Genomic DNA, 16,355 nt, shown 5'->3' with positions numbered 1-16,355 from the left:
TACAACCATTTGTTTATGTACAAAATGTAAAAGCATTTGTTGAACCTCTGTTTGGCTTTGTTGCCATGCAACGCTCTGAGTCAGTTGACATTAATCAATACATCTATTTGTGGAGTTGCACCTAGTGGCATTTTTGAACAATACATCACACAAGGTAGCGGTGTGTCAATGGAATCACTTAGATAATGTAGAGCACCGGTAGTGTCATAGACTTGCACTAAATTTTTAGTCTCACATAGGCAGACCGTTTCCTGCCCTCATACTTCTGATCGTTTCTCGCCAGAAGTATGAGGGCAGGAAAGGTTCTGGCTACACGAGACTAGACTGACACTGCTATCAATTATGCGCCCAATTCAGTTATTTATGAAATGTCACCCTACATGTATATATAGTACATGTATGTATAATGGCATTCGATATCTATTCAACAATTGTTCACACTTGCTTGCTCAGCAAGCCTCAAACTTTGTTTGTGACCTTCAGCAATTGAGTCAATGATTGCACCTCTGAAGCCAGCCTTCTCCAGTGATTCGATCATAGCAATAGTAACTCCTCCAGGAGACGCAATCTCATCCTTCAACTGAAGCACCAAGGAGTCAGCTTGAGAGACCAATATTTACAACAGCTCGATTGGTTGAAGAGATATATCGTATACAACGTATATACGTAGTTCAATCAATCAGCAGTTACCATTCATTGAATGATTGGGCTCTCAAGCACATTGCAATATTAATGATACAGAATATTGTGCTTACCACCCCAGGGTGCTTGTTCATTTCAAGAATCAATTTTCCAATGCCCTGTGCAAATGAGAGAACAGCTATAAGTTCTGCTGCTACGTTCAGATAGTCATATTATTAGAATTGTTTACCAGTTTCAAGTAATAGTAGTAATGGAACTGTTCAACCTACATACTTCATGTACGCATGAAACTCTTCATAGTTTGAAACATCACACAAACAAGCATGCAGCACATTTATACACAATACTAGGGCATGTATGAAAAGGCTATAACAATTACTGTAATGTGGTTCTTACACCAGGAAGTCTAATTCTGTAGTCAGCAAGATGGCATAGCAATAGTTTTACCTATTATGTTGCTAGCTGGAAACATCTCATTGCTATGGGAAACAATGAGATAGCTGCTGTATCCGAATAAATGCATGATCACACACACACACACACACACACACACACACACACACACACACACACACACACACACACACACACACACACACACACACACACACACACACACACACACACACACACACACACACACACACACACACACACACACACACACACACACACACACACACACACACACACACGCACGTGCCACTGTATCAGTACAACATACGGTTTAACTGCAAATGGTACTTGCAAATGATTGATTAGATTTATATGCAGCACACTGACTTACTAAAAGCTGATCTTGTGTAGCAGTTCTTTCTGTCCTTCACTTGCTCTAATGGGGTAGGGTCATGTCACTATTATTATTGCATTGACCAACTGCAGACCTCCTTCCTTGCATTCTTCAAAGGCCTGCAGAGATTCCTAATGTTACTGCTTACTACTATAGGTCATAGATACAGGACACCTAAGATTTTGTTCAAAATGTTGCAGTAATTGTTGTACTACAGTATCAAGTGCATCACCCAGCCCACACAGCCATGCATATCAAGCACTGACACCGCATTCTAGGTAATCCATCCAATTAGACTGAACAACCACATACGATCATTGTTTGAGCTGCGAGTGTCTGAGCCAATCGACGTGGCAGACCAACAAGAACTCCTCCATCGGCCATTGCCTCAGATGCAAGCAGCATCTAAAACAAACCACTACATCACACAACCCACCAAAACAACAGCCACACTAAAACCCTACATGGCCCGGTGCTGTGAGAGCAGAAACAGCACTGACCAATGATTCCTTGCACTCCTCACATATCCCTACTCCAGACATAAGAGTCTTCACTAAAGCCACATCTTCACTTGTGGCCCACTTGCCAACTGAAAAAACACTCGCTGCTTGTCTAACTGAACACGTTGTTCCAGCAGTAGCGATACGGACAATTCTAGTGCAATCAGGAAGGCGCTAGTAATTCAAAACAATGTTGCAACACATTTAGTTACATAAAAATTTCAAGATACTGTAGTAAACCTGTTCAATGGTCACTAGCTGCACACCCGTCGCTACTGACATAACCAGTTGGTCCCGAGTGACAACCGAGCGAATGTCTTCTAGCACTGATGGCAAAATGTGGGGCTTCACAGACAAGATAATTACTTTCTTGTCCTTAACACATTCCTTATTACTTGTGGTTGTGTGGACTCCCAAATTCTATATTAAACAAATAACTATATAAAATAAAGTTACATTATTATTTATCAATTTATTCATGTTTAGAAGTGCTACACGTAAATTACATGCAGTTGCATCAGAATCACCTTAACACCTGCTATTGACGTTTCTTTAGGTCCGCTCGCCCAAATTTGCTCAGCATTCAGAATACCTATATATCATTGGAATAAGTAGGTTGGTGTGACCAGTTTCGAGTGGGGCAACGAATATGAATACAAACGAGGAGCGACAATTTACATTTTGCATGGTATTATGGTGGGATCAAACAATAGTAATACAAACTAGAGGTGAAATTTTACATTGTATTATGCGGACGGTTGATCATGACTAGCTCACCAGCTGAAGTCCAACCAATAATTAAAGCTCTCGTGAAATTTCCCGCTCCGACAAAACCAACAGTCATTGACATCGTATCAACGGTTGAAACGCTAGCCGACATTACTGGACGTCGCAACTCGCAAGGGTACTGTATTAGGGTCTGGGTGGATCGGTAATAGATATCAAATATTTAATGTCTGTGAGTGGCCTTCGGTGCACGTGAGTACCGTAGCCTCAGTGAACCGCTTTTTTGCATGTATAACAATATGTATGGCAACAAATCACATGGCGTGAGCAAGTGCCACTCCGCTTGGATTGCGTCTTCAAGTTCATGAACGTTTTGAGGCCTACGAAGCTCAACACGCCGCTTGATGACCGCCCAGAGGTAGCTGTGCGTTGATTTCATTCTCCAGTGTCCAGTCTTTTGAGACTGAGAGAGAGTTCGGTAAACATGCAGTAGAGCGTAAGAGTTAATTGGCAGATGGCTTCTTGGTACTGGAGTGTGAGGCGTAGGAAGCAAGTGGGCAATGGGGGCGCTTGGCCGCCGTAGATTTTGGCGAAATCAGAAATGGCTACTATAGGCCTCGAGTCTGATATCACTGTGCTTGGTCACCTTTACTTACCAATTCGTACGAAGGCATTGCGATACCAATTAACTTATCCGGGATAGTTCCATTATCCGGGTACGGCACTCAGGTATTATTCTACGTACTTGTTTTTGAAATGAGTATTCTGGAAACTTTTGTGTATGGTGCCTAGAAATGAGTAAGGTGAAGACATGAAATGATAGTGGGTAGTGTCGTAGAGGCATTTTTCTGTACCCCCATAGTCTGCTCACCCTTCCTACGCCTATGGCGCCGTCTACTAGCTAGGCCGCCCGGCGCAGAATATCGCGGCGTTGTCTTTCACAACTCGGTACGCGGATACGGAGACTATGGACTAGCTATAGCTTTTCAAGTTTTGTGACTGCTTTTCAGCTGTTTGAGAAAAAAATTTGGCGCGGTTTCTTAGTAAATAGCAAAGCAAGAAAACTTTTCCAGTAAACCGAAAATGTGTCACTAATGTTGACTGGTAGCTTTCACAGCTCTGAGCCTAGGCCTTCTGAAAACCACAATAGGATTATCACAAAAAATTAAGAATTTAGACGTACACTGTTCTCTTTAGTGCGCAGCCGAAATAGCGAGGTCCGGTGAGCGAGGGGTGCGCGAGGAGAGAATAGTAGGGATGAGTGCTTCGTAAACTGCTAGAACACGAATCGTCGATCGACGACAGCATCCATTGCCTTTAACGCCAAAGGATCTCACAAAACACCAATTCTCTCGAATGTTGCCGGACGGAAATAAATCGCACGAAAAGAAGGTCAGTCTGTAGACAGTCTGAAAGTAGCATGACGGTTTCCACCGTTCTTGGAGCGACAGAAACAACAGAGAGATCATTTCCAGGCACGTGATTGCGTCAGTAAAGCCCATGTGATCTGTTGTCGCCCAAGAAAACGCTTCACTTGGCGGACTTGAAACGGCCTTGTCAGTTTTTAAGTTATGAAACGTTCTTAACGTACATCTGTCAGGTTTGCTCTGAGATAGACCCAACTTGGTTAAAGAAACAGTATGGATTTGCTTCTCTAAAGTCCATAAATAGTCTGGTCACAAAAATATCTACAGTTATAAAGTTATGTATACAATGTTAGATTCCTGTATAAACATGTATAAACCAAAGAAAGCAAATCATTGACGGGCTCAACTATAGCTCCAGGTTCACCTTCGTTAAAACCTTTGTGTGAGACTGTCCATGCCTCAGCATTCAATTTTGAACAATTATTCTGTAGTGTGGGAAACTTTACAAAAAGTTAATACTGAATGCCACGATTTGCTCAAATGGAAAAGCTTTACATATCTTGGTCTCAAAATTAATGTCTCAGTTAATTTTTGGCACTTGTGAGCAGATATCCATTAGACTCATACCCGTCCTCCTCCTCGCGTACTCCACGTACAACACAACTTTGCAGGAGTCTATGACAGCAGCAGATTTAGCAGTATGCCATTTTGAACAGCTAAAGACTGATGGTGAGAAGTTACATTTGCTCTGCATGTAGTCAAATACTCAAAGGATCTGACATCACCATGCAACTTGCCTTCCAAGATACAGACGTCCACCAAAAAGACTGGATGAGGCAGCTTAATTAACCAGCTATGAATTCTCTTCCCTTGAATTTTATTTTCAGCAACAGTATTTGAACTGTTAGATTTGCTGGTTAATTAATAAACTTAAACGACGATTTCCAGCAGAAGAGAGGTATGCTTGTGGTAGCTACTGTTAACTTCAGAAGCTACTGTATTAGATGCAGGAAAAGTGGTGCACATATATGTACAGTACCATGAGTGTACTACAACTCTACAAAGATGACCTTGATTTATTTCGACTGAAATACCAGCTACCTGTAGACCAGATGTTAAGCATTGCAAGTCACAATTAAATCACAAGTTTGAATACAACTTACCAATTACAAAGTAATTAGAGGTGGAACAATATTTGTTTGTTCTGTCATGACTGCATGAAATTTCTCTCGGTAAGGAGATGTTTTCAGAAGTTAATTGTCTAATTAATTAAGTTAAAGTATAAGAGTTCAAAGTACACTACCCTATAGCGCTCAGCACTATACCTTGAAATGCAAACGGTTGATGGTGTACTGTTGCAGTGCCTGTCACCCGATCGAGATTGCTCACCTATCATTGAAAGTAGTGTCTAGTATCCTCAAATTGTAATCAATATCAATCGGTGAAAACTCACGGAGTCCGGCATTGTGGGTTCGAAGGGAACAGTTCTAGCAGGAGAGAGGGACATAACTTCCTCTAAAGCGTTTTCTTTCTTTTGTTTACGTGGAATTTCATGCACGTAGCAATTTGCAGTGCAGACTTACAGGCTAGTGGGTGGAACGTGAGGAAGGCAGCTCTGAGAATACAATCCGGATCGAAAGTGGCATGGGATGGTTATGTATTTTTCTTCTTTCGATGTACCTCTTCAACGCTGTACAAGGTACTGAACTACGCGGTTTCATGGTGGGTTTATATTTTATACATTTCAGAGGAAGCGCGAGTGTGGTACGTCCTAGAGGTGTAGAAAAACATCAATCTAGACTCCATCGTAGCTATGCTAGTGCGAAGTAGACCAACCATCTAGCTGATTCATAAGCGTGTCGTGTATGCGTATGCTATAGCTAGTTAATCCGCTTCCCAGTTTTAGGTGATCGATGAACGTTAATTCTAACTTTTGTGTATATTATCAGAATGAAAGTGCTCCACTTTTAATTATTAATTACCTCAACTCAATTTGGCACGTACAGTATACAGTTCGGGTATTTTAGTGCGTAGCGGTCGTTGGATCCTGGGGCATGCGTCTGCATGATTGAATCTACAGCGAGAAAGGTACATTAATTTGGGAATGATCACATGTAGGGAGGTGACAGATTAACTTTGACGTTGCAATGCATTTGGTGTGCAGTGGAGAATATCCTCATTCCAGGAATTTACGTACAAGATTACATGATACTACGTCATGATCAAGTGCAATATAACAATCAACATTACAACAATGGTCTTGTGAATGCAAGCAGACAAATAGAACAGAGTAGATAGATACTATAAATGGAGATATAATGTTATACTCAGGTTTTAAGTTATTAACATGAACATTTGCTTCGAATATCTATTACAGAAGGAAGCTATATATATACATAAAGTTGAACATGTAGTTTGAAACTTGCACACATTGCAAACATTCGATCAATTCATTGCACTCATGCAACAAATTGTGTCAAAGTTCCTGCTGTATTTTAACCACAGTTTCTGTGTCAGGTGAAGTTGCCAGCAGAGTTGTTTTAAGGGTCCAGTTGAAATGTTCGAAAAGCAAGTACACAGCCAACCCAGAGATGTCGAAGTATATGCCTCATCATTGTCGTGTAAATATTGTCTATCTGCTAGGAGAAGGTAACAGAATAGTGTTGTTCTACTTTGCTTAAGTTTACCTTGTAATTTCTTCAAGGAAAAATGCCATCCGTTTCTCCTGCCAATGTTACAGTTGGCTACTTTCATGATAGTCTTTTTTACACTGTTGACTGTAACAGAAATTCTTCTCTTTATTATGCCATTGGATCATCTTCAATACAAAAGAACTTGACATTAGAAAAGCACACTAGTCACGTGTACCATTTCAAAGGATCAGTGTCTAACATGAACATCAGTGATCATTTTTTGGAATGTGTAACAGAGTCTGCAACGGTTACTCCAGCACCTTGTACATATAACCATCTTGAGTTGCAATGTTATGTTCAAGCTGATGGGTTTAAAGGAAAATCGGCCGTCTGGTTGACGACAAAAAATGGGACTCAAGAGCAGGTAACCAGGAGATGTCATGATTCTGGCTGCAGCATGTCTAATTCAACACTGTGCCTAAACGCTGCACATTATGAAAACGTTGTAGTCAACTTGCTACACCTTGAGTCACAGTCATTCCACTTAATATGTAAAGAAAAGTTCTTTGGGTTTGAGAACAACGATCACACGTTTGATGTTCAACAGATACTAGCTAGACAATTGCCCAAGCAACAAGGGTCAAATCAGTCAATGAGTAAATTAGATAATGAAATACATCATCAAAAAACAAGCATAAGTAGTTCCAACACTCTTACAATTGCATTGTCTGGAGCTGGAGCTGGAGTGACTGCACTGGTTGTCTTTGCTTTATTGGTTTTATGCTGCCGACACTACCAATCAGACAATCAACAAATATGTAACATTCGAGATCCTGCCAATCTATTGATAATGCCACACACATCGAGATGTCATTTTAACAACTATGCTGGCCAAGATGGTGTGTTGGTATCAGACACAGAACAATTGCCTGTTGCAAGAGCAATAAAAAGATACAGCTCTTCGTATCTGCACTATACAGAGCAATGGGAAATCAACCGAGCTAACATAACTGAAAGAACTCTTTTAGGTAGAAATTAGCTTAGCAAGATCAAGGTTGCATTGTAGCAATACGACGTTTTGTTGTTTCAGGAGAGGGATGTTATGGAAAGGTAGTAGAATGTGATGTAGCTGGTCTTGGTGGTGAAAGCAGATCCTGTAAAGCCATAATAAAGAAGTGCAAACGTAAGTCATAACTTGAAATTTGGTTGTTTCCATGTTCTGCATTTGTCTTCTTGCTGCCAAATTTGTAACCTGTCCTTTGCTTTGTCTTGTTAAAACAATATAATTTGGTTAGATTTGTTGGGGCACAGACATGTAGTACTATATCAATTAACTACCTACGTGGCCCATTCTCAGCATGGGCAGATTAGATTATTAGTTGTTAGTTAATTAATTTAATGTTGTTTGCAAATTGATGTTGTTGCATGAGTATCCCGTTCTGACAATTTATTATGAAGTACATCTCATTCACATGCATTTTTACTCCACTCTGAAAAATTAGCAGTCGGACAGAATTCTCATGAAGAACTTCATTCAGAGTTGTATCCCGTTCAATGATATCCCGTTCTGAGATCGATTATCTCAAAATATAATATATGCCATTACTGATCCCGTTTTTGCCCGGGCTGATTGCATTATTGATTGTTAGTTAATAGCCCATTGAAGACAAACAAAATGTAACTGAGTGTCGCTGTTTGAAAATCCCTTTCAGCAAACATATATCCGAGCAGCTGAAACTTGGAAGTCGCATGCAGTTGCGTACTCACCCTGATAATCTGTTCCCCGTATATATACCAAGTCATGGCTCGTCTGATTCTCGCCATTTCAACAGTCCCGTTGGACGTCGTTGCTTCAAAGACATTGCTACCTTTGCAGGGAACAGGCATATCAAACAGGGCAGCTCTTTAATGCGCGTACACAGGCAAACCAAGGTAGGCATATTTTTCAAGACCCGGATATACTAAAAATATCTTGCCTTTTTCGATGTCCCGGCAATGAACAACACGCTCTGTGCATACCGTCCGACATCAGGAATGAGTAGTTTAAGTTTGATTGAGATCTGATACGCCATTCCAGAGTAATTCACGTGCGAGTGGAGGCGGGTTTGATCAGCAGGAAATTGCGTCGTCCCAATATGTCCAAAAGGCGACAACAATCTCAATGTCGAGCTTCATGGATTAGGCGTGCGTGAGCCAAATTTGGTCGCTGCGACTCGCCTTTCTTGAAGATCCTATTTTACATACGAATACACACACAGACAGACAGCTCTCCTTTATATATATATATATATATATATATATATATATATATATATATATATATGTATATATATATATATATATATATATAATATAGATAGATAGATAGATAGATAGATAGATAGATTTTTGACTTCTGTAGTTGGGAAGGTGTTCACGTCATTCATCAAAGACACTCTGTTTAAGCATCTCATATCTAATGGATATCTGGATACATCGATCCAAAAGGGGTTCATCAATCACGTCAGCGGGTGTCAAGAACATCAGTTCAAATTGGTGGAGGCTATCAGAGATGCGAAAGCCAATCAGCGGCTTCAAACCATTCTATGGATTGACTTGCGTAATGCTTTTGGAAGTGTTGATCATAATTTAATCCGCTTTGCAATGTCCCATTACAATTGTGGTGATATGGTGACAAATCTCATTTCCAATATATATTGTGGTCTTCGCGCAGTCATTTGCACAGATGACTGGTGTACTTCCAATTTTCCTTATGAGGTCGGTGTATTTCAAGGGGATCCTCTGTCAGTGGCTATTTTTGACATGGTTTTCAACCTTTACACTGATGCTTTAGAATCTCTCGCTCCAACTTGTGCCTATCAGTTTTCGTCAGTGGCTCAAAACTCTTTCTTGTGTAGTTTTGCTGATGACGCTGTCGTAGTCACAAGAGGTCCACATGAAATTAATGCTGTGTGCAAGCGAACAGACCAATTCCTCGAATGGTCTGGCCTAGAAGTCAATGCAGCAAAATGTTCAACTTTTTCACGTCGGAGGCTGATTCATCCAACTGTCTTTGACCCGGAAATCTCTATACAAGGGCAAAAGATTCCATTCTTGTCACACAAGAAAAGCTACAAGTACTTGGGTCTTCCAATTGCGTCTGATCTGTCTCATGCCGACATTTCAAGAGAGCTTCTGGAGACTACTAAGAATTTATTGAATAAAGTCGATCAAACAGCCGTTTCCCGAATGAATAAATGTCTTCTCTATAAGAGAGCGGTGCTACCGCGGCTTTCATGGTTACTGAGCATTGCATCTATTCCTTTGTCATGGATCGAGCAATCATTGGACAGTGTAGTCACGAAATTCTTAAAAAAATGGGTCGGTCTTGCTCATTCAGCAGCTGTCTCTCGCCTTTTCCTTAACACCAAGAACGGCGGCCTCCAACTTGGCCAACCGTCAGATTCTTTCAAGAGACTACAGTCTTGCAACCTGCTTCGATTTACTAAATCAAATGACGAATGCTTGAGAGCCCTGGCAACTATAAAGATTTCAAGAGAGACTGAGTTGTCATCAACCAGATTTAGTGCCGGCAGTTTCTTGGCAACTCTTGATACTTCGCCTGGGTGCCTGCAATCAAAAATAAAGAACATCAAAAAGACGATTACGGAATCATCAAATAATCGTCATTTGTCACATCTTACCTCCCTGTCTGTACAAGGTCAAGCGGCTCGATTCAAGGACGTGGAAGCTGAGCACTTTGCCTTGTCCCTAAAATCTCTACCCGATGACTTGTTCAAATGGGCAATAAATGGGCTCCAGGACACCCTCCCATCAGCAACCAACTTACAGTTGTGGAAGAAAATTTTGTGCAATCAATGTCCTCTCTGTCACCAACCCCAATCGCTGTGCCACGTGCTAAATGCATGTCCCAGTCTACTTGATCGAGGTTTGTACAAACAGAGACACGACAATACGCTGAGACTATTTGTGGACTTTCTAAAACGTCATCTTAGTCAACAGTTTTCCATAGTAGCCGACCTACCAGAATCAGTATACAATTTTCCTGTCGATATAACCTGTACCTGCCTTCGTCCAGACATTGTTGTTTGGAATGCCGTCCTCAAAGAGGCCTGGATGCTTGAGCTGTCGGTCCCATTCGAAACAGTCGTGGAAGAAACGAAGGCCCGGAAAGAACGCCGCTATGCCCAACTTGTCAAAGATGCTAACCATCAGTATAAGACGGAGCTTTTGCATCTCTTGGTTGGGTCGAGAGGATTGATTTTTCCTGAAACTCGACGAGCAGTCTGCATGTTGTGCAAGCCTCTTCAACGCGACTTGGACGATCTGTTTCAAGCTGTCATTCATTCCACCCTGAAAGACTCTTTTCGATGCTGGTTGGCAAGAAGAGACAACATCTCTTAACTTAAAAGTGTTTTTTTGTTGTTGTAATTTCTGCTTTTAATCATTTGTGATGTATAGTCTTCGACTGGACCTCTACATAGCACTCCAGAACTCTACTTCTGTTATAGTGCTACCAGTCCTGTAGACGCTTATTGTACTGTATCGTTCGGTATATTACAATAAAGGACCTTCCATAGATAGATAGATAGATAGATAGATAGATAGATAAGTGAACTGGTATCTTCTTGGCATGTATGTGTGCATATCTCGTGTTACCAACTAGACCCTTCTGTTGCACTTCTAGTGAAAGTCAGCCTGTATATGTAGGGCCATCTGATAAGACTGCTCTTCAAGAGCTTGTCACAGAGGCTTTGTTAATGAAAAGAGTTGGCAGTGATGAAAATGTTCTAAAGCTCTTAGGAGTTTGTACTCTTGGCGGTAAGTTGTTTCAGCTAGATTTATGCAACAGAAAGAGTGAATGATGTACCCTGTGCTTCAGGTCCACTCTGGTTGGTCATGGAGCTTGCTCATTTTGGACATCTAAGGAACTATCTGCGTTCCAGGCGTCCCAGTCAAGAGGATCCTTTTGCTGCTGTGCCAGTGCCTACAAAGTGTGATACCGTCATTATGACTACAGAGAAACTGCTCAGGTATGCCTTGCAGATTGCAAAGGGCATGAGATACTTGGTGTCAAAAGAGGTCAGTACAGCAAGACAGACGCATCAATTAAACAACATGATTGTTGATTCATTGCAGTGTCTACACTGCCACCTGTGTGCTCAGTCAGTGCTTGTGTGTGAGAATGACACACTCAAATTGTCAAACTTTGGAATCATCAAAGAGGAAGATTATCATGCCCATTACAATAATGTAGCAGTTTTAATAAGTCTCAAAGTATGCGACAGTCATTACCCTGTCAATCTGCTTTCTAGGCACTGTCTCCTATGAAATGGCAAGCTCCTGAAGTCTTCCGTCATCAGCAATATTCAGAATACAGTGATGTGTAAGTTTGTTATAAACGAGAAACTCACTATAATTTACTCATTTAATTGTTTTATGATAGATGGTCGTTTGGTGTTGTGATGTGGGAAATAGCCACAGTTGGTAAGAGATACAAACTCAACTACAGTTGATTCAGTATTACTTTGTTCTACTATTCACACACACACACACACACACACACACACACACACACACACACACACACGTGCACACGTGCACACACACACACACACACACACACACACACACACACACGTGCACACGTGCACACACACACACACACACACACACACACACACACACACACACACACACACACATGCAGTCTATGTCTATTGACAAGTCCAGTCAAGTCTTCTAAATCCAACATCCAGTTTTACTGTTAGCATAGTGTAAACATGTACACGGCTTTGACTTATAGTTCTTGCACTTGTCTTGTTCGGTTTGATTCCTAGGTGACAAGAACAATGTATTTAGTGATTGTAATTTTTGGTTAACTTAATTAATAAGGCAAAGTTAGGGAAGTTGGAATTAATCTACTCACACTCATTCAAACTTGCATTGAAATACAACAGTACAGTTTCAATGTTGGAAACAACACACTGCTCTTCCAGTGGCCATGCCCACAAACCTTTTCTATGATGTCTGTACACATGTACTGCAAGGATGAGTAGTTTTCCTGTTCAACAATCATTGCTATATCATAAAAAGATTTATGGGCATGGCCACTGAATGAGTATTGAAATTGTAATGTTATCAATAGTTATCATGGATGCTTAATTAACCAAACATGTAACATTTTGATTGGAGTATAGAGAGTCGGTGGTCTCCTTTGAGCGGTGAATGTCTCCAGCCGGTCTTTTTTCTTGTAGAAGTAATGACTGGCTGCACACTTGAGCCTACTGTTCATGCATTATGCAACACATCATTGTATGCTGTAGATAGTTTGTTGACATTTTGTAAGTAAAGTATTGATGTTGGTAAATGTGCATGTCCAGTTGTCCAGGGTCTTGCCAAGGGCACACAGACTGAAACAAAGTGCCCTTCAAATAGATGCCTGATGAGAACATTAAATCAACCACCATTGATAAATGTCTAAACAATTAATCAATAGTCCAAACATCCTTTGCTTTATTACTATTAGGTGGTACTCCATATCCTGGAGTTTCTCTGCAGTGTCTTGGAGATTTGATAGTTCATTCTGATTATCGAATGCAAAGACCTAGAAACTGCACTCGTCTTGTGTAAGCCCGTTTATTGCCATTGGGATTATATTCTACTGACCACTATCTACTCAGGTATTCTGTAATGACAGAATGCTGGCGGTTTAGTCCACATCAGAGATCCAGATTCTTTGTGTTGGCTGTGAAGATTATGAAACTTCTGTCAGATGTTGAGGTGCAATAAATAGTTTGTATATATGATTTGCTTCATTTCTGATTGGTTGAACTGTTAGAGTGAGACTTGTCTTGTGACTTCTGCTATGGAGACAATTGAATCAGAGGAAAGAAATGGAGGAATCCATGAGTGAGAGCAGAAAAGCACTTCAACGATATGTGAGCTAGCACTTAGATACAGAGGAGGTATAAAGTGAGCTAGCTGGCTGCTGTGTCTTATTGTAGCTGCATGTCTATAGTTTTTCAGAAACAGAAATGTGTGTGTGTAATGCATTAGATCTAATTGTTTAGAACTGAAACTTCTTATTTCTAGAAATTAGAAAGAGTAGCCCTAGACTAAAATAACTAGAGAAATGAGCATGCATGAGTTCTATACATTCAATTACAAAGAGCAATAGTTGTGTGCAAACTGCAAGAAAACATATTGCTATAATAATATGTCATCATGCATGTCACTAGGCAAACTGTAAGGTAATACAGATCTGTCTGGTGTTCGATCTGCCTGAAAGGAACTATAAAGAGCTGGTTGTTTGGGCACAGGTATGCAGTTTTAGACCAAGCAACAGGCTGACAAACTATTAGTAGACCCTTTTCCTCCATAGGCTCGATTGTCCAGCCAGTCGTCGATCTCCTCCTGGGGGAGACAACTGCCTGGACAGTCGAGCCTATATTTCCTTCGTGGCTTTGCATTGCAATATATTTATTGATTTCTAACAAGAAAATCAATTTGTTTCTGGTGTACTTAATTTCTATAGTAAAACCTCATTAAATGCAAATTTCATCATAGCTAGGTGTGGAAGCTGAGACTCCCATACTAAAATGTCAGCTTGCAAGGGCGTCACTAGACCTCCAAAATTGGGGAGGCTACCTGCTGGTCACACCTACTATGTAGTCTCCGCATCCAACGAAAGTCGGAAAGGGGAAGGATTGGCTACGCGAGACTGTAATGTGTACCGTCACATCCCTAGTCACATCCGTCATGCTGCGCCACAGCTTGCACACCTCCTGCATGTTGTGAATTGTCATCGATCTGGCTGCCGTTCTAGGATATGCCATAATTAGGCGTGGTCACTTTATGTTCAATTTCAGTTGCAGTCATCTTCTTTACAATAGCAACACCTGTGGACCATTCTTCTTCGTTTCCAGACACACTCTAGTCACAATTCAGTCGTTTGCGTTAATTAAGCGTTCTAGCATCGTTCTAACATCGTTCTAGAGAAGGGAGAATCACACTGTCTACTAACGACGTCAAACCTATATACTGAATACAGTGTACCTGCTGGTATGACAAGACGTGTGGGCGATCCTCTGTATATACGGGGTATGCCTACAAGCCTATCATAACTATGGAAACCAGTTTGTCGTGACCTGCGTTAAATATGGCGGCCAAGTGGGAAAGCTTTTGTTCCAGCGTAGACTTGTCACGTCACGTCTTTGTAACCCAGCCAGTAGACGCAAATCAGACGAGCTTCTACGGCAATAGAAAGGGTTCTGATGTCTACGACGACAAATTGCTTTTGAATAGCAGGCGGACTCTCCAGTCGACCCTGCTGCTGAGAAAGCAGAATCAGCTAGCTAGCGTTTCTGAGGATTTTGATTTAGGAAGAGCGGCGTTTAGTCGTCAAATTACGGGATTGCAAGGCAAACGCCTAGAACTCATTCACAAACAGTCTGAATTGAAGGAAAAAACAGCAAAGTTTGGACATCTTCTCAGAGACACAGAAATGAAACGGCAAAGAGCTTTGAAGACATATCAGAAAGAACGTAAACAGTGCTTTGAGAAGGATCAGGAATTGGAGAAAATGAGAGCTGAAGTTGTAGCTTTGAAAGAGGAAAGAGACCACCTGGTCAGTTTGGTAGAGAAATATGGAATGTATGAGCAGTTCTTGGCACGTTCTGTTGAGAGGATGCCCGATGTTTGTGTAGAGGGAGCAGTGGAAGCATCGATTCAACTTTTGATAGCCAGATACAAAGCTATGAGGGCAACTAATGCAGAAGCTCGGCAGAGGAGTGGAGATCTAGGCAAGGAGTACAAAGCAATGCAGAAGAGATTGAGCACTAGAGACTCTGTCCAAACAGAGACAATTATGAACTGCAGTCGTCGATTATCTGAAGCACAGGAAAAGCTGGGAGCTTTGATGAGGAAAAACCACGAGCAGCAAGAAACAATAACAGAAAGAGAGACAGCGTGTAGAGAGAATCGCCAACTGTTTAGCAAAATTGTTTTGGCTATTGAGAATATTCGAGAACAGTGCGTATACCCTGGCGAACGACTAGGAAAGTGTGAAAGTAGTACAGTTAATCAGTTACAGAAGATTGAGGAATTCATATTGGACAGAACAGCAATTCTTGAGCTAGCTCACAAGCAAAGTGATGCTGATGCTGGTGCGGATCAACAACCTATTGCGATCAGACAAGTTTCTCAACAAAACATCAATTATAGGAAAGATCAGAGATACCAGAGAAGTAAAAGTGCTCCATTATACTAACACAACGCCAATTTGAAATGATGTAGCATACCATGCATGGCCATGGCTGGCACTGGTTCCAGTTTGGTCACTATTAGAATTACCAGAAATTATGTGTAGTCTTCTTGTTGGCAATAATATATGTCCAGTATTAAAGTTAAGTTTATAGAACAAAATTACAACATCTATACGTTTTGGTATACTTATAGGACTTAATTAGGAGCTTGTGGCTCTTCATTATCGTTTCAATAATTAAAAGGAATATCATTCAAATTAGAACATTTATTTTGAAGTCTTCCTAGGATTTTATATCTCCGGAGCCTCCACTCAGTCGCTCCGCGCCCTCGTCTTTCCCAGCATATGATATGCTGTCTCGCTGCTATGACTTTTCTTCAAATTATTTTCTTAGGGTTTGCTACTTTGAGTAGACATCTTATCTGAACTACT

General features: G+C 41.0%; 4 protein-coding genes across 6 annotated transcripts; 3 read left to right on the top strand and 1 right to left on the bottom strand.

The window, feature by feature from the left end:
- Positions 1 to 346: 346 nt before the first annotated feature.
- LOC134189794 (pyrroline-5-carboxylate reductase 2-like) lies at positions 347 to 2,850 on the bottom strand. Its single transcript, XM_062658173.1, has 7 exons — positions 2,710 to 2,850; positions 2,460 to 2,524; positions 2,173 to 2,352; positions 1,897 to 2,106; positions 1,745 to 1,837; positions 756 to 800; positions 347 to 580 (listed from the first exon to the last, which is right to left on the bottom strand). The coding sequence occupies exons 1-7, from the start codon at positions 2,810 to 2,812 to the stop codon at positions 425 to 427; spliced, it is 852 nt and encodes a 283-aa protein (XP_062514157.1). The 5' UTR covers positions 2,813 to 2,850; the 3' UTR covers positions 347 to 424.
- Positions 2,851 to 3,891: 1,041 nt separating this feature from the next.
- LOC134189696 (fibroblast growth factor receptor 4-like) lies at positions 3,892 to 13,833 on the top strand. Of its 3 annotated transcripts, none has more exons than XM_062658052.1 (12): positions 3,892 to 4,050; positions 6,543 to 6,674; positions 6,730 to 7,686; positions 7,749 to 7,841; positions 11,369 to 11,479; positions 11,541 to 11,740; positions 11,798 to 11,911; positions 11,974 to 12,044; positions 12,105 to 12,145; positions 13,188 to 13,287; positions 13,342 to 13,441; positions 13,500 to 13,833. In XM_062658052.1, the coding sequence occupies exons 2-12, from the start codon at positions 6,617 to 6,619 to the stop codon at positions 13,572 to 13,574; spliced, it is 1,920 nt and encodes a 639-aa protein (XP_062514036.1). In that variant the 5' UTR covers positions 3,892 to 4,050; positions 6,543 to 6,616; the 3' UTR covers positions 13,575 to 13,833. The 3 variants fall into 3 exon arrangements, with proteins under 3 accessions (XP_062514036.1, XP_062514035.1, XP_062514034.1); XM_062658051.1 differs by lacking the exon at positions 3,892 to 4,050 and adding an exon at positions 4,661 to 4,754; XM_062658050.1 differs by lacking the exon at positions 3,892 to 4,050 and adding an exon at positions 5,482 to 5,724.
- Positions 9,052 to 11,345, top strand: LOC134189832 (uncharacterized). The gene is made up of 2 exons (XM_062658228.1): positions 9,052 to 10,900; positions 11,325 to 11,345. Exons 1-2 carry the CDS (start codon positions 9,302 to 9,304, stop codon positions 11,343 to 11,345), a joined length of 1,620 nt encoding a protein of 539 aa, XP_062514212.1. The 5' UTR covers positions 9,052 to 9,301.
- A 975-nt stretch (positions 13,834 to 14,808) lies between the features above and the next one.
- LOC134189943 (uncharacterized) lies at positions 14,809 to 16,165 on the top strand. The gene has a single exon (XM_062658341.1). It carries the CDS (start codon positions 14,820 to 14,822, stop codon positions 15,927 to 15,929), a length of 1,110 nt encoding a protein of 369 aa, XP_062514325.1. The 5' UTR covers positions 14,809 to 14,819; the 3' UTR covers positions 15,930 to 16,165.
- The last annotated feature ends 190 nt before the right edge of the window (positions 16,166 to 16,355 follow it).

The sequence above is a fragment of the Corticium candelabrum genome, chromosome 14 (genome assembly GCF_963422355.1).
Source record: "Corticium candelabrum chromosome 14, ooCorCand1.1, whole genome shotgun sequence".
NCBI lineage: Eukaryota > Metazoa > Porifera > Homoscleromorpha > Homosclerophorida > Plakinidae > Corticium > Corticium candelabrum.
This window is presented reverse-complemented; position numbering and strand designations above follow the sequence as displayed.